Source organism: Notolepis coatsorum (assembly GCF_963971535.1).
Source record: "Notolepis coatsorum genome assembly, chromosome: 13".
NCBI classification, from domain to species: domain Eukaryota; kingdom Metazoa; phylum Chordata; class Actinopteri; order Aulopiformes; family Paralepididae; genus Notolepis; species Notolepis coatsorum.
Window position 1 is genome coordinate 35,587,532 of NC_140177.1, and position 15,427 is coordinate 35,602,958.

The 15,427-nt window shown below is 43.8% G+C and overlaps 1 protein-coding gene across 2 annotated transcripts in view; it reads left to right on the plus strand.

Moving 5' to 3' along the window:
* crispld1b (cysteine-rich secretory protein LCCL domain containing 1b) overlaps window positions 1-15,427 on the plus strand; it is a 92,162-nt gene that overhangs the window by 22,992 nt on the left and 53,743 nt on the right. For both annotated transcript variants that reach the window (XM_084327901.1, XM_084327902.1), the window contains exons 3-5: window positions 5,004-5,122; window positions 8,921-9,053; window positions 14,661-14,776. In XM_084327901.1, coding sequence (XP_084184027.1) covers window positions 5,004-5,122; window positions 8,921-9,053; window positions 14,661-14,776 — 368 coding nt within the window. The remainder of the gene's footprint in view (window positions 1-5,003; window positions 5,123-8,920; window positions 9,054-14,660; window positions 14,777-15,427) is intronic.

A 15,427-nucleotide genomic window follows, 5' to 3' on the forward strand; every position in this document is an offset into this window, starting at 1 on the left:
TTTAAATACCTGCAACTGAGAGATTTTGTGAGGGTTAACACTCAAGGTCAATGGAAACTACCAGAAAAATCTCCCATTGAAAGTCTTTTTCATAATGACCAAAGGATGGTGAGAACCATCTCTCAAGTCTATAACACCTTACTACCCTCTCTGCCGACCACTGAACCTGATAGGTCCAGGACTAGATGGGAGAGAGATTTAGACACAGAAATTGATCCAGGCCTCTGGGAGGACCTATGTAAAGATGGGGTCACATGCACACTAAATTCAAGATATAGACTGATTCAATTCAATTTCTCAGGTCTATTTTACCCCCTCCAAATTACATGGGTTCAACTCTAGTATCTTGTCACTCTGTTTTAGGTGTGGCCAGGAGGAGGGCACGTTCCTTCACTCCACTTGGCATTGCATCAAACTGCAAAGTTTCTGGGAGCGGGTCTGTGAGGCCATATCACAAATTCATAATATAACATTTCTGACTGATCCCGAATTATGCCTCCTTGGTAACTTTACAAACTCAAACCTTACACGCAGTCATTCCATCAAGCTTACAGAACTCCTCCTGGTTATTGCCAAAAAATGTATTGCAACAAAATGGAAGTCAGATCTCCCTTTGCCATTTGGGATGTGGCTTTCAGAGGTGAAGAGCTGTATCCCTCTAGAAAAGGTGACTTATTCACTAAGGAACAGGGTTGATCAGTTCAATAAAATTTGGCAGCCTTTTCTGGACTATCTTGGAGGTCTCCCACCCAACTTGACTGAATGACCTCATTGATCTTTCTAGTAGCTCCATTCTGGTAAAGATGTGTTAAAGATGTGTTGAGGACATCCTGTATCTCTCAATGTCTCTGAAAATATTGTTATTTTTTGTTCTTTTTTTGTTGTTGTTTGTTTCTGTTTTCCTGATGTGTTTGTTTACATATGTAGGGACCTTTATCACTTTATCTTACACATTTACCATGGCGTATATAGGCACCCACATGTAGTTGTTGTTATTGTTGCTGTTATTACTGTCCTGTAATTGTCTCAGTATTGTCATTTGTGTATGTTTTGAATAATGGAAAATCAAAATAAAATATTCAAAAAAAAAAATAAAGGAATCTGAATCTGAATCTGGACGTTGTGGACAGCGACTCCTACAGGTCGGTTGGGGGACGCCTGCACAGCAGAGACAGGAAATGGCAAGGGTAGTGTGAGCCTCCCACACGTTACACCTCGCCAATGAGAGTCCACGCTGGCAGGTGAAAAGATGTGACAGGCTGCCTCCTTGTGTACCGGAGGGGACACGTGATGCAAGGCTTCTATCCTCCCTACAACCGACCAGTGGAAGGCATATGCGAGCAACGTTCAAGACAGGGGAGGGGAGAATTGGAAACACAAAATTGGGATGGGAGAAAAATAGAAAATAAGGAGAAAAAGTGGATAAAAAAAATATACAATATACAATATATAAACTAAAGTACAACCTAAAGTACAAAATTAAGTACAAAATGTAAACAATGAGGTACCTGTACAAAAATACTAACTTAAAAAAATGCTAAATGCTAAAACTAGTGTTAAAGGTGATTTGTTCAATGTTGAAGTGTTTGTTTAACCTCTTAACACTTTGGGTGCCGCGTTGTTTCCGGGGCCAATCTATTCAGTGCCAGCATTAAACTAATGGAGTCTGTCACCTTGTTTGTAGAGCTATAACTATATTCTATATTATAGCTATGGATACAATACTATGGTCATTATTAGAAAAAAAATTCCATCCATACGTTCCCGTTTTATACCGTGGTGAATATAAGTATGGTTTTAGAGCGGTCTAGGGTAATTCCTGGGAGGCTGGTAATAGCATGCAACGTGTATTATACTAAATGCATTGGCATTTCGTCCCTACACACGTTACAATAAAAAAATCAAATGCATATGATAGGTATTATGTTCCATCATGAATACATGAAAGGGTGGGGCGGGGGGGTCGTCTTTTGATGCTCTGATCGCCACCAACGGCATACGTTGTGGAGTAACGTTACAGTAACACTTTCGGATCACAATGAAGGCATGCTCGGATCAACGCAAGATTGATATCATATAGCCCTTACCTTGACTAGGATGTGCCCCAAAAAGAATATTCCAATTATCTGATCGCCATTCCAAGTAATTATGTCCATCGTGTCGCCAACATAATCCATCACAAAACACGGATCGGGAGTACTTGATTCTTCTCAATCCGATCGGGACAACCGCCCCACTGGCCCGACAAAGAAAAGTCCGCCCAGACCCATATAATCGACGCACAGCCCAAGACACAATGTTTCAAAGTACAGGTCCAAATCTTATAAGAAATCCATAAGAAAATGGGTGTTTGAGAAAGGTTTTTGTAATGTGTGTACCGGTAAAAAAAATACAGCGTGATTATCCAAAATGGCCGCCGACTTCCATTCATTCTGACGCTTGAGTCACAACAACGGACTTCTTCATCAACTTTCCCCACCTTCCCCCACTCTCACCCGCCTGTCTGCATTCTCTATCGGAGCGGACGCTCCTTGGCTACAATGGTGATCAATAATGTTGGCCATCAGCGGTGATTGGTCAGTTCTACACCGTTCAGAAACGGACGTGGTCATTTGACCTGTCAAATGACGCTCACTGGATATATCGTTTTTGTAACTCGAGACCCAAAGCACGCAATTGGTTGAGTGTGGTGGCGATCAAAAGGCTTCAAATAGAACTTTCGAACGGTGTATTGGATTATCGGCGACAAATGCAGCCCCGACCTGGTAGACAAGCGCAAAGTGCCTCGAGTGAGTGATGGCCTGACGGTTAAGTGAGTGTGTGTACCAAGTGGTCCCATGGTAGTTTGATCCCAGTAAGCACTAGACCTGATGTCATCCTTGAGGCTGCCGTAGCCCTCATACAGCCCATAATATGTCTGGCTAAATATAGACCACTTTTAGCCCAAGCAGTTTAATGAATTATTACATATTTATAATATCACACAAATAACTGTAAATGTGTAAGATGCACAACCATCTCAATTTCAAAACATGAGATGTCTGCATAATTTTGATCAGACCAGACACTATTAGACGTCTAGCCTAAAATCGGTCTAAATTTGGTTTAAAAGTTTAGTATTTAGTATCTTCGCTATGGACGGCTTAGTTCCGCTCTCATTCGCTCATGTTGTCCCCCCCCCCCAAGCCGCTTCACACTCGCTCACCGCTCATCTTCATTTGCGCATCAAGCGCTCAGCGATCTGGCCCGCTCAGCAGAAAAAAAAAAATTTTTTTGGAGCATGATGTAAATTAGCCTGATTTGACCAAACTACAACAGTCTGCACCCCCTGGGCCCCTTAATTTGTTTTGTATTGAGCCGTATTGTATTGTACCCATTCTGAAATCTGTTAAATAACGTTTGCAACCATTCTACTAGCTTCACTATGCTAATGTAGCTAGCCTAGCCACAATACTAAGCTTTTATACTGGCAGATCCCATTCACGTTAGCATGTAAGCTAACAACGTCAGCGCTCTTTTTGTGAGACTAAACTCTCCGCTCTAGCTTGATTTGACCAAACTACAACAGTCTGCATCCCCTTAACAATTGTTTGTATTGAGCCGTATTGTATTGTACCCATTCTGAAATCTGTTAAATAACGTTTGCAACCATTCTACTAGCTTCACTATGCTAATGTAGCTTGCCTAGCCACAATGCTAAGCTTTTATACTGGCAGATCCCATTCACGTTAGCATGTAAGCTAACAACATCAGCGCTCTTTTTGTGAGACTAAACTCTCCGCTCTTGGTGGTACATTGTGTTGATGTTGGTTTCGTTTCATCAATAAATGAGGCAGAACACAGTGAATGTATCCTTTTTTTTTTTATTGCACTTTGTTTGTTTCTTGCTGAAAATAAATGTTGCTAAATACTAGTTCACCCGAGTCCCGAGGTGATTTAAAGATGGCGGATTTCATTTCTGTTCAGGATGTGTAGTGAGCACGTTCACCCTTCTGATTGGTTGAAAATGGCCTTCATGTTTGAACTACATCACCACCTATTGCTTTGGCATTGTACTACATGTATATTACGTCAGTTTAAACCACTGTGTGATCGTGTGCACTGAGCGGCTCGGAGCGGAGGAGAGCTCTCGCTCCGGAGTCACTCTGACCCATTTTAAAGCCCACTCCGCGCTCACTTTTTCCGATTTTTTCTCCCATCCCACTGTTAGTCGTTATGCCAATTCCCAACCCCCTTCCTGGTTGTTGCGCACCCCCCCCTACTGTTGGTCCGACACATGTGCAGCCAGCCGGCAGTCAGCCTGGCAGCGCAGACTCTCACTGGGAGAGTCTAACGTGTGGAAGGTCACACTACCTCCCTCCAGATCCTTCCCTCGCTGTGCAGGCGCCCCGACCGAACTGTAGGAGTCGCTGTTTACAACGACCTGGACCCACCCACCAGCTTTCCCACCCCTAACACTGCCAATTGTGTTAGTATGAGCGACCAGCCAAGCTGGTAGCAACGCCGAGAGCTGGGCTCGAACCCAGCGTCTCCTGCGTTGGTGGCGACACTGGCGAGTGCCTTGCCCACTACACCACCTAGCCGCCTTTCTGATGTACACTTGATGTGACTGTAAAGAGAAACCTCAGTTACCTTTAGTTTAAATAAAGCTACACAGCCTGCACACATCTTTGTAATGTAAAATGTAATGTGTATATTCTTTCTTCTCAAAGTTATGAATAGTGTCGTCTCTGTAATAAATAAACAACTTCTCGCAACTTTCTCACTGCGATCATAAAACATATTACTGAACGATAACCTTCATATCTTTCATTCGTTTCTACATCTGTTCAAATATCCTTGTCAAATTCAATTTAAAAATTTATTCTACTGTTTTCTTGTGTGGTATGGTCTGTGTGCGTGCATGTGTGTGTGTGTGTGTGTGTGTGTGTGTGTGTGTGTGTGTGTGTGTGTGTGCGTGCGTGCGTGCGTGCGTGCGTGCGTGCGTGTGTGTGTGTGTGTAGGTGTGGGACTATGACCTGGAGAGGAGTGCAGAGGACTGGGCTCTCAGCTGCCTCTGGCAACATGGACCTCATCACATGCTGACGCAGATTGGGCAGAACCTGGGAGCTCACTGGGGGAGGTCTGTATATACTAGCCCTGCCTGATATCAGTAAGACTGATATCTCCCTCGGCCTGAAGCCTAGTAAGACTGATATCTCCCTCAGCCTGAAGCCTAGTAAGACTGATATCTCCCTCGGCCTGAAGCCTAGTAAGAATAATATCTCCCTCAGTCTGAAGCCTAGTAAGACTGATATCTCCCTCGGCCTGAAGCCTAGTAAGAATGATATCTCCCTTGGCCGGAAGCCTAGTAAGACTAATATCTCTCTTGGCCTGAAGCCTAGTAAGAATGATATCTCCCTCGGCCAGAAGCCTAATAAGCCTAATATCTCTCTTGGCCTGAAGCCTATAAGACTAATATCTCCCTTGACCTGAAGCCTAATATCTCCCTTGACGTGAAGCCTAGTGAGCCTGCTATCTCCCTTGACCTGAAGCCTAGTAAGCCTGATATCTCCCTTGACCCGAAGCCTTACTTTACTTACTTACTTAAGCATGCTACCCCTTCTGGGGAATAGGCCGTCAACAAGTGATCTCCAAGCATCTCTGTCCTGAGCTGTTCTCTCCAGTTGGTTCCAGGTCATCTTAATGGTCTTGGTGTCTGCCTCCAGGTCTGTCTCTGCGCCAGGTGTTTCTTGGGCTGCCCCTTTTCCGCTTGCCCTGCGGGTTCCATGTTAGGGCGTGTCTGGTGATGTTACTTGCGGGCTTTCGCAGGGTGTGGCCTATCCAGCGCCATCTACTTTTCTTAATTTCTTCTTCTGCAGGCAGCTGGTTTGTTCTCTGCCAGAGTTCGCAGTTGCTGATGGTGTCTGGCCATCGGATGTGGATGATCTTCCGCAGGCAGCTGTTAATGAAGACCTGCACTTTCCTGATGGTTGCAGCTGTAGTTCTCCACGTCTCTGCTCCGTATAGTAAGACTACCTTGACGTTGGTGTTAAAGAATCTGACTTTGGTGTTGGAAGTCAGTTCTTTTGAGCAGATGTTCCGTAATTGCACGAATGCTGTACGTGCTTTCCTAATTCGTGCTCTGACATCAGCATCTGTGCTGCCCTGCTTGTCAATAACACTGCCAAGGTAGGTAAAGGCTTCAACTTCTTCCAAAGCCTCGCCATCAAGCATGATTGCGTTGGTGTTGTTTGCTGCATTGGTCTTGAGGATCTTAGTCTTGCCTTTGTGGATGTTGAGTCCCACTTCCGCGGAAGTGGATGCCACATTGTTGGTCTTCTCCTGCATCTGTTGTTGGGTGTGCGACAGTAGTGCCAAATCGTCAGCATAGTCCAAGTCGTCCAGTCGTCCAAGGTGTCCACTGAATCCTGTACCTTCTCTGTGCTGTGGAGGTCTTCATTATCCAGTCAATGGCCAGCAGGAAGAGGAAGGGCGAGAGCAGACAACCTTGTCTGACCCCGGTCATCATTTGGAATGCCTCTGTGAGCTGCCCTCCGTGGACCACCTTGCATGTCAGTCCCTCATAGGAGTTCCTGATGATGGAAACAATCTTGGTCGGCACCCCGTAATGTCGGAGAAGCTTCCAGAGGGTCTCTCTGTCTAAGCTGTCAAAGGCTTTCTCATAGTCCACAAAGTTTATGTACAGGGGTGAGTTCCACTCTATCGACTGCTCCATGATGATGCGCAGCACTGCAATCTGGTCTGTGCAGGATCAGTCCTTGCGGAAACCAGCTTGCTCATCGCGGAGTTGTGCATCGATGAGGTCCTTCATCCTGTTCAAGATGACTCTGTTAAAAACTTTCCCTGGCACTGATAGAAGTGTGATCCCTCTGTAATTTGCGGAATTGCTAAGGTCGCCTTTCTTTGGGATCTTGATGAGGTAGCCCTCTTTCCAATCTCCTGGCACGTCTTCTTCCTCCCATATCTTCATGAAGAGTGGGTGGAGCATCTTCACTGTGGTTTCTATATCTGACTTCAGTGCCTCCGCGGGGATGTTGTCTGGTCCTGCAGCCTTTCCGTTCCTCAGCTGCTTGATAGCCTTCCTAATTTCTTCCCTGGTTGGTGCGTTGCAGGCTATGGGTAGGTCTGTGTCAGCCTGTGCGATGTCTGGTGGGTTCTGTGGTGCTGGTCGGTTTAGAAGTTCTTCAAAATACTCCATCCATCTGTTCTTCTGCTGCTCCTCTCCCGTTGTTATCGGTCTTCCCTCTTTGTCCTTCACAGGTCGTTCTGGTTTGCTGTACTTTCCTGCCAGCTTCTTGGTGATGTTGTACAATTCTCTCAGATTCCCCTCTCTTGCTGCTTGCTCTGCCTCTGTTGCCAGGTCGTCCATATACCTTCGCTTGTGTGCTCTGATGCTCTTCTTTACTAGCTTGTTTCCTTCTGCATACCTTTCTTGTGCCTTGGCCTTCTCTGCTCTTGTCCGGCTGTTGTTCACTGCCGCCTTCTTCTCCCTCCTCTTTTGGATATTTCGCAGACTGTCCCCTGAGATCCACTCCTTGTGCTGGTGCTTCTTGGGGCCAAGCACTTCCTGGCAGGTAGACGTTACTGCCTCTTTTATCCCCTTCCAACTGTTCTCCAGGGTGCACTCGTCCTCTTCCAACAGCTCCTGTAAAACTTGGAACTTGTTGCTGAGTGTTACTCTGAACTCTTCCAGTTTACTGGCGTCTCTCACGAAAGCTGTGTTGTACCTGTGTCGTGTTGTATGTGCCGACATCCAGTTCTTTCTCAGCTTCAGCTTCAGGCTGGCTACGACGAGGTGGTGGTCTGAAGCCACATCTGCTCCTCTCTTTACTCTTATATCCTGCATGGACCTCCTGAATTTCTTGCTGATACAGACGTGGTCAATCTGGTTCTCGGTTATGTGGTCTGGTGATACCCAAGTGGCCTTGTGGATGTTCTTATGGGGAAAAACACTGCCGCCAATGACCAAGTTGTTCATAGCGCACAGGTCTATGAGCGCTGTCTGTGCTATTTTAGATAGCATCAGTGCTACTCCTTGGGTGTGGGAGGCGTTGTCCTCTTCGTGTCCGGAGTACAGCAGTAACTCTCCTGAGGCCAGTCGTTTCTGTCCGGACTGTGTCCATCTTGTCTCGCTTATTCCGAGCAGCGTGAGATTGTAGTTCCTCATCGCTGCTGCTACTTGAAATGTCTTACCCGTCTCATGGTTCTCACGTTCCACGTACCGATGTGGGCAGCCCTGGACGAAAGAAGGGTGATCGGCCGTGTGGCTTCCAGAGACTTCTGGCTTTCACCACATGGTGTCATAGACCTTCTTATCGAAGACCCTTCTCTTCCCTGGGCCAAGGTGTTGATGTCTTGTTTATCTCTTGTTGGCGTTTCTGTAACAATATAGTGTTTTATGGGGTGGGGATGTTAGCCCCTCGCCCAACCCCCAACCTGGAGGGCCAGGTGCTACTTTTCGTCCGGCTTCTACTCGGCATGGTTGCACCTGCTGAGGGTATGAACCCCCTCCGGTATAGCCTTCTGAGTCACGGAGGCACGCAAGCCTCTCCACCACGGCAAGGTAGCAGCACAAGACCCGAAGCCTAGTAAGCCTAATATCTCCCTTGGCCTGAAGCCTAGTAAGCCTGATATCTCCCTTGACCTGAAGCCTAATATCTCCCTTGGCCTGAAGCCTAGTAAGCCTAATATCTCCCTTGACCTGAAGCCTAGTAAGACTAATATCTCTCTTGGCCTGAAGCATAGTAATCCTAATATCTCTCTCGGCCTGAAGCCTTGTAAGCCTGATATCTCCCTCGGCCTGAAGCCATCTGAAACTACTGCAGGAATACTGATCTGAGACCAATCATAGTGAGATTTATTATGGTCATGTGACCCGAACAGTGATCCCAGATCAGTAATGTTGTACTTTCGTCAGGGACCGGCCTCCTACCTTCCATGTACAGGCCTGGTACGATGAGGTGAGTTACTACAGCTACCCCTACCCCCAGGAGTGTGACCCCCACTGCCCCTTCCGCTGCTCTGGACCCGTCTGCACCCACTACACGCAGGTAAGAGACCACATGCATTCATCCTTTAACACTTTCGCGGCCACTGGGATCCGTCTAATCTCACTCTATAAGGCCAGCTTATCATAACAACCTTTCATTGTGCGTGAGGCTGTTTGTAGAGCTAAATCTATACTTTATATTATTGCTATCTGTCCATTGTCATTGTCAATTGACACTATAAACCGTCCCTTCAATATGCCTTAAATAAATTAAAAAATCATCAATATGTTCTCATTTTATAGCGCCGTGAATATGAACGTTATACCGCAATGTTCTGGGGTATTTCCTGGAAGGCGAGATACAGGGCGCTAAGCTAATAACGTTAAATCGAATGGCGTTTCGGCTATACACAAGCTAGAGCTAAAACTCAAAATGCATATTATCGGTATCATGGTCCACCATGAATGCATGAAAGGGGGGGGACGTCGTTTCTGATTATTGATTACCAATAACGGCATTAGCCTCATTAGCCTCATTTGCTGATCGGCTGGTTGGCTATCAAAGCAAGGCCTGATCAGCATGAAAAAGCTCTTACCGTGGGCCGGTTGGATACCAAAAAGGATTTCCCAGTTATCGATCGCCATCTGGTAGATCGATATGTCCATTGGCTGATGCTATATTTCTTTACTGCATACTGAATTCAGCGTCCCAAAAAGTATTCCAGGCTACATGCTACAGGCATAGCTTCAAGCTATCAGGAAAATTCAATGCAGGATTAAAAAAAAACTTCATCCATTCTGCCACAGGGAACACTGCATTATCGATACAGCGCCCCTAAGAGGATCTGGCCGGTAATGCACTTTCTCGAATTCAAACAGTAGGGTAAATCTGCAGTGCCGCTCGGCGACCTTGAATAGGTTATTAAAATGGAATAAAAGCCAAAACAACCTTGCCACGGATATATCCGTCCTCTGTCCTTTAAGCATGGATTTGAAACACGGATATATCCGTTGTTGGGCGGGATTGTTTTAACACAATAGCTGCCACGCAATAAAAGCATCTTATAGTAGCTACCACCAGCGCTGTAAACGGTGGGAGTCGCTCACCTTTTTTGCAGGGCTATAACTATTTAAATATTATAGCTATATCTGCAATACTATGGCCCATTCGACATCGGGTGTCTATCGTTCAAGATGTGGGAAAGTAATATTTTTTCCATTCATACATTGTCGTTTTATACCGTGGTGAATATAAGTATAGTTTTAGAGTGGTCTAGGATAATTCCTATAACGCTAGTAATAGGCTGTGATGCATATTATACTTAATCCATTGGCATTTCGTCCCTATACACGCTACAATAAAAAATTCAAATGCATATGATCGGTATATATTATGTTCCATCATGCATGCAGGAAATGGGGGGGGGGATGGCGTTTATGATTCATTGATTGTCAATAACGGCATTCGTTAGTACAGCGGCATACAATGATCAGATCGTTTGCAATGAAAGAAATGGACAATCAAGCTGGAATTAACGTTAGATTGCTCTCACCTCTGGCCGATGATACTGCAGAAAGAATATTCCAATTATTTGATTGCCATCTGCTAGATCGTATTTCTGTCTGGCCGACGCCATAAACTCCAAAAGCATATTGATTCTTGCGTCTCGAAGGCGATTCAATACACTCGACTGTGTATCTGGATCCACTTTACAAAATAACTGCGCCCGGACAACAATCACTGACGCACAGAGCCAAGCTTCCTGCAGAAAGTAAGTGCAACATCGGCCGAATACCACCAGGTGGTGGTATCGGGCCGTTGCGATCTCAGACAGAGTGCCAGATTTTCCCAGAGCCTTACTGGATGAATTATGAATGGAAATAGCAAATAAAAGAAATAGCGATCGTAACAACGAGTTTACTCGTTGTTGCTGTTATTCGATTGGCGGGCTATAACGAGTATACTCGTCATTGCCGCAGAAACGGTTAAGTATATTACTACTACTCCTACTAACAATAATGACAATAATCATAATCATAATCATGATATAATAATAATAATACTAATAATGATAATAATAATAATGATGGTAATAATGATAATGATAATAATGATAAGGATAATAATGATAATGATGATAATAATGATAATAATGATAATAAGAATAAACTGTATTTGTCTAGCACCTTTCATACGAGAATTGCAGCCCAAAGTGCTTCACAGCAGTAAAAATAGACAATCGAAAATGAGCATAAAATAAATGTAGTGCAGAGAGTAAGAAAAAGGGAAAAAACAATGGACCTCATTCTCTAACATTTTCATAAGTGTCTTCATAAATATCTTCTTAAGAACTTTGTAAGAACAAACTTAAGAAAGATCTCCCTCAGATTCATCAACGTGTGAACATTTGAAAGTGTTCTCAGCTGCGCTCCCCGGATGAATGATTCTTAAATCATTTTAAAACTGTGTAGGACCCAGGCCTAGAACTGCACCCTGAGAGAGGGAACTGCGCCCTGAGAGGGAGGTTTGCCCTGGGTGGGAGGTTCGAATGGTCAAAGTGGGTATCAAACAGGAGGGAAGACTGTCAAGTTTTAAACTGTGGATACCAAACAGAGAAGGTAAAGACGACTTTGAACTGTTGAACAGTAATCCAGAACTATTTTATTGCACTGTAAAAAAAAGATTTAATCTATTCTATTCTACTATTTTATTGCACTGCACTATTGCACTATTTTATCTTACTCTTTTTATTATTGTCTATTTAAAACTGAATCAAACCATAAACAATGTGGCCTGTTGGGATGTTAGATCCTAATGTGAAAAACTATGATTTTATATGTCTGCACTTTATGTGGTCATTTTATGCCTGTCTTTTTTCTGTTGTGAAGCACTTTGAGCTGCAGTTTCTGTATGAAAGGTGCTATACAAATAAAGTTTATTATTATTATTATTATTATATGGAATGTGTGAATTTGCATATACAGTATATACGCCCCTCCAGCTCCTTATTAGGGCATGCAACCACAGGACCGTGTGCACACAGAATCCACAGGCAACGTGAAAGCAATTTGCGATTGACTGAATTAGATTAAAATGTATTGTCATCGTGCAGCACAAGTACAGTACAACGCAAATATGTGACATCGAACCAGAGTGCAAATATAGCAGTAAAGTGCAATAGTAATATACAATGTACAGGTGAGTAAACTGGGTATATAATATATAAATGAGCACTACTGAGTAATAGTGCTGTATGTACAGAGTTGTAGTATTAATATGTACAGTGATACAGGTATAAAGACACTATGGTAGTAACAAGTCATACTGGCCAGCAGCGTAACTAGTAAGAGTAGGTAAGGGATATGTACAGATATAGATATAGTATCTACAGATGTGTAACACAGGGTTATATGCAGGTATGCACAGACAGATGTGGATATAGAGTAAGATAAGGATTAAGCATGACATCTTATTTAGTAGTGTCAATGTGGGTACAAGGCCACCCAAAGCGGCATTGGGACGAGTTAACAGGTGAGGTTAATGTGGTGTCAGGAGAGGAGTACACAGCGGCTGAAGTGAAGAAAAAAAAAGGGCTCATGTGAAATCAGAGTCCAAAAAAAGAATCGCAAAACACAGGAGAGAGATGCTGGCCACTGGAGGAGGAACAGCGGGCTCAGGGTTGTCTGAGGTGTGTCAGCTGCTGCATTCAAACACATCCAGCGACTTTTCAGCAGTTCGATGCTGCACTCGACGGTGGAACGAGTGCGTGCGTGGCTCTCATTGTAGGCCACCTCCTGCTCCGTCTGGGGGTTGGTGAGTGGGGGGCATCAACCAGGGGGCAGCACATATCCGTGATCTCCTAATAAAACAAGTCATTAGAAGCCTACTGTTGCTGGGATGATTAATTACACACAGATACTTACCAATTCAATTAGCCATGCATCTCCATCTTCTTGCTCGAGGTGCAACACCCACAGAGCTGTTATGTAAAATGTAAGAGTCATGCGCACCTCCTGGGAAGCGGGAGACCACGTTGAGCATGATGGTTCTAACGTTGATGGAGTGGTATTGCTTTCTGTCGAGATATGGAAACGCATCTGGGAGGGTGCCTTGATGCACACCTGCATGCAGTCAGTTGCACCGATGGTGTTGGTCAGACAAGCAATGGCATGGAATCCTCTCTTGACTATGTTGTTGTTCAGTATATGGGAATTGGATGTATTGTGTGGCCAGTTATATGATTCCATCCACGACACGCTGGAGGTTGCAGCTGATGGATGGCTGCGATATGTCCACCTTGTCTCCTAGCTCCCTCTGGGACTAAAAAGCCCAAGGTGGACAGCTGTTGCAGACTTGGCCTTTTAAATAGCGTGATTGGTTCAATTTACATGATTGATGTTCAAGTCCATGTGCAAGGTAAAGATTTTATTTGTCACATGCAACATCATAGGAGTAAGATGAGCAGTGGATTTTTTTCTCCACTGGCTCTTACAATGTGCACACTAAGCTAGATTTTTTTTTATAAAACCAACAATAAAAAAGAACAATATATAAGACGATATATGGACTATTAATACAAAATTCCATATAGCCTACATGAAAGGAATGGGATGTGCTGAAAGCAGAATGTAGATGTGTCCATTCTATTCCACTATAGCTATATCCGCACAATTGAGTTTAGTGCTTATTTATTTATTTATTTATTTGTTTGTTTGTTTATTTATTTATTTATTTATTTATTTATTTATTTATTCATTCATTCATTCATTCATTCATTCATTCATTCATTCATTCATTCATTCATTCATACATACATTCATTCATTCGTTCATTCACTGCCATGTTCAGTGTTTGTATAGTGCTTTTATTTATTTTAGGACATCACAATGCCTCGTTGAATCATGACTAAATGTAAAACGTGCTAATGATACAAATATTTATATATTATTATTGTTATAATGGATGTCTGTAGAATTATTGATACATGATGAATACAATAAACAATACAATTTACAATGAGTGCAATCATTTGTTGTTTCTTGTATGATGTTCCACGTGTCAGGAGCACAGAAGCCAAAAACAGATTTCCCAAGTTCAGTACAAACTCTAGGTGCTTGGCACGTGTATTATACTATATATCTTGACATACTTGTTTTGCGTTCAGTAGAAAGGCTGCAAGGTAGCCAGCTTAGCACAAATGAGTGGAAGCGGATATGGACCAGCTGATCCGTAAGCTATGGATATGGACCAGCTAGTTTCAGTTGAAGATGAGGTATTTGGACATTGAGCCGGGAACCTTCCGATTACCAGACAACTACTCTTACCTCCTGAGCCACTGTCAGCCCTAAACACCCTTAAATGTATACACACTCGTCGATATGTGTGTGTGTGTGTGTATGTGTGTACTTGTATTGCTATACTACAGGGGACACTGACCTGTTTACACACTCACGCAATGGGTACCAAAAACATTATCGGGACAAATGTGGGTGCTGGTTATGATTAGGTTATGGTTAGGGTTAGGTTATGGTTAGGGATAAGGTTAGGGTTAGTTACAGAGTGCATGTAAGTCTATGTAATGTCCCCATATTTCACATAAACAAACGTGTGTGTGTGTGTGTGTGTGTGTGTGCGTGCGTGCGTGCGTGTGTGTGTCTGCCTCTACAGATGGTGTGGGCAACCAGCAGTCGTATTGGCTGTGCGATCAACGTTTGTTATAACATGAACGTCTGGGGGATGATTTGGACCAAAGCTGTGTATCTGGTCTGCAACTACTCTCCACCGTAAGACTCTGTTCCACATGTTTTTGATGAGAGTGAATCCACATGCTTATTTTGTGTATACAACACACACACACACACACACACACACACACACACACACAAATCAGGCACTGAACATATATTCATAACACAAACCCTAAAGTGTAATAATAATCTAAATAAACCTCAGCTGAGGGTACATCCACCCATACAGCTCTAGTCTCCACATTATGTTAGCACTGTGCCGGCCCAGGAGAGACGTCTAGCAGAACCCATTATCATTATTGTACTAGGAACCCAAATGAGGTCTAAATTCTGGTTCAGACCTTCTAGAAAATGCTAGAATATAATCCTCATTTGGGTGTAAGAGCTCACACAAAAATGGTATGGCCTCATTAAGTCAGAGCCCTATTCATTGTCTATGGAGCAACCCCAGATTTGACAACCTAGTGACATCACCGGGTGGAGGGTTCTCCCTCTGATTTCTAGCTTTAGGGGAGAGTGGTGCGTGTTCTCAAATACTGACTGAACTGTCCGGGGCACACAGGCAGAACATAGGCAAAACAAATAAATTGAATAGGTGCAATTCTCCTTTAACTTAGAGTAACAACGTCGTTTGACAGTATGTACTATGTACCCCTAGTGAAGCCTAACACAGTATTTGATATTTAA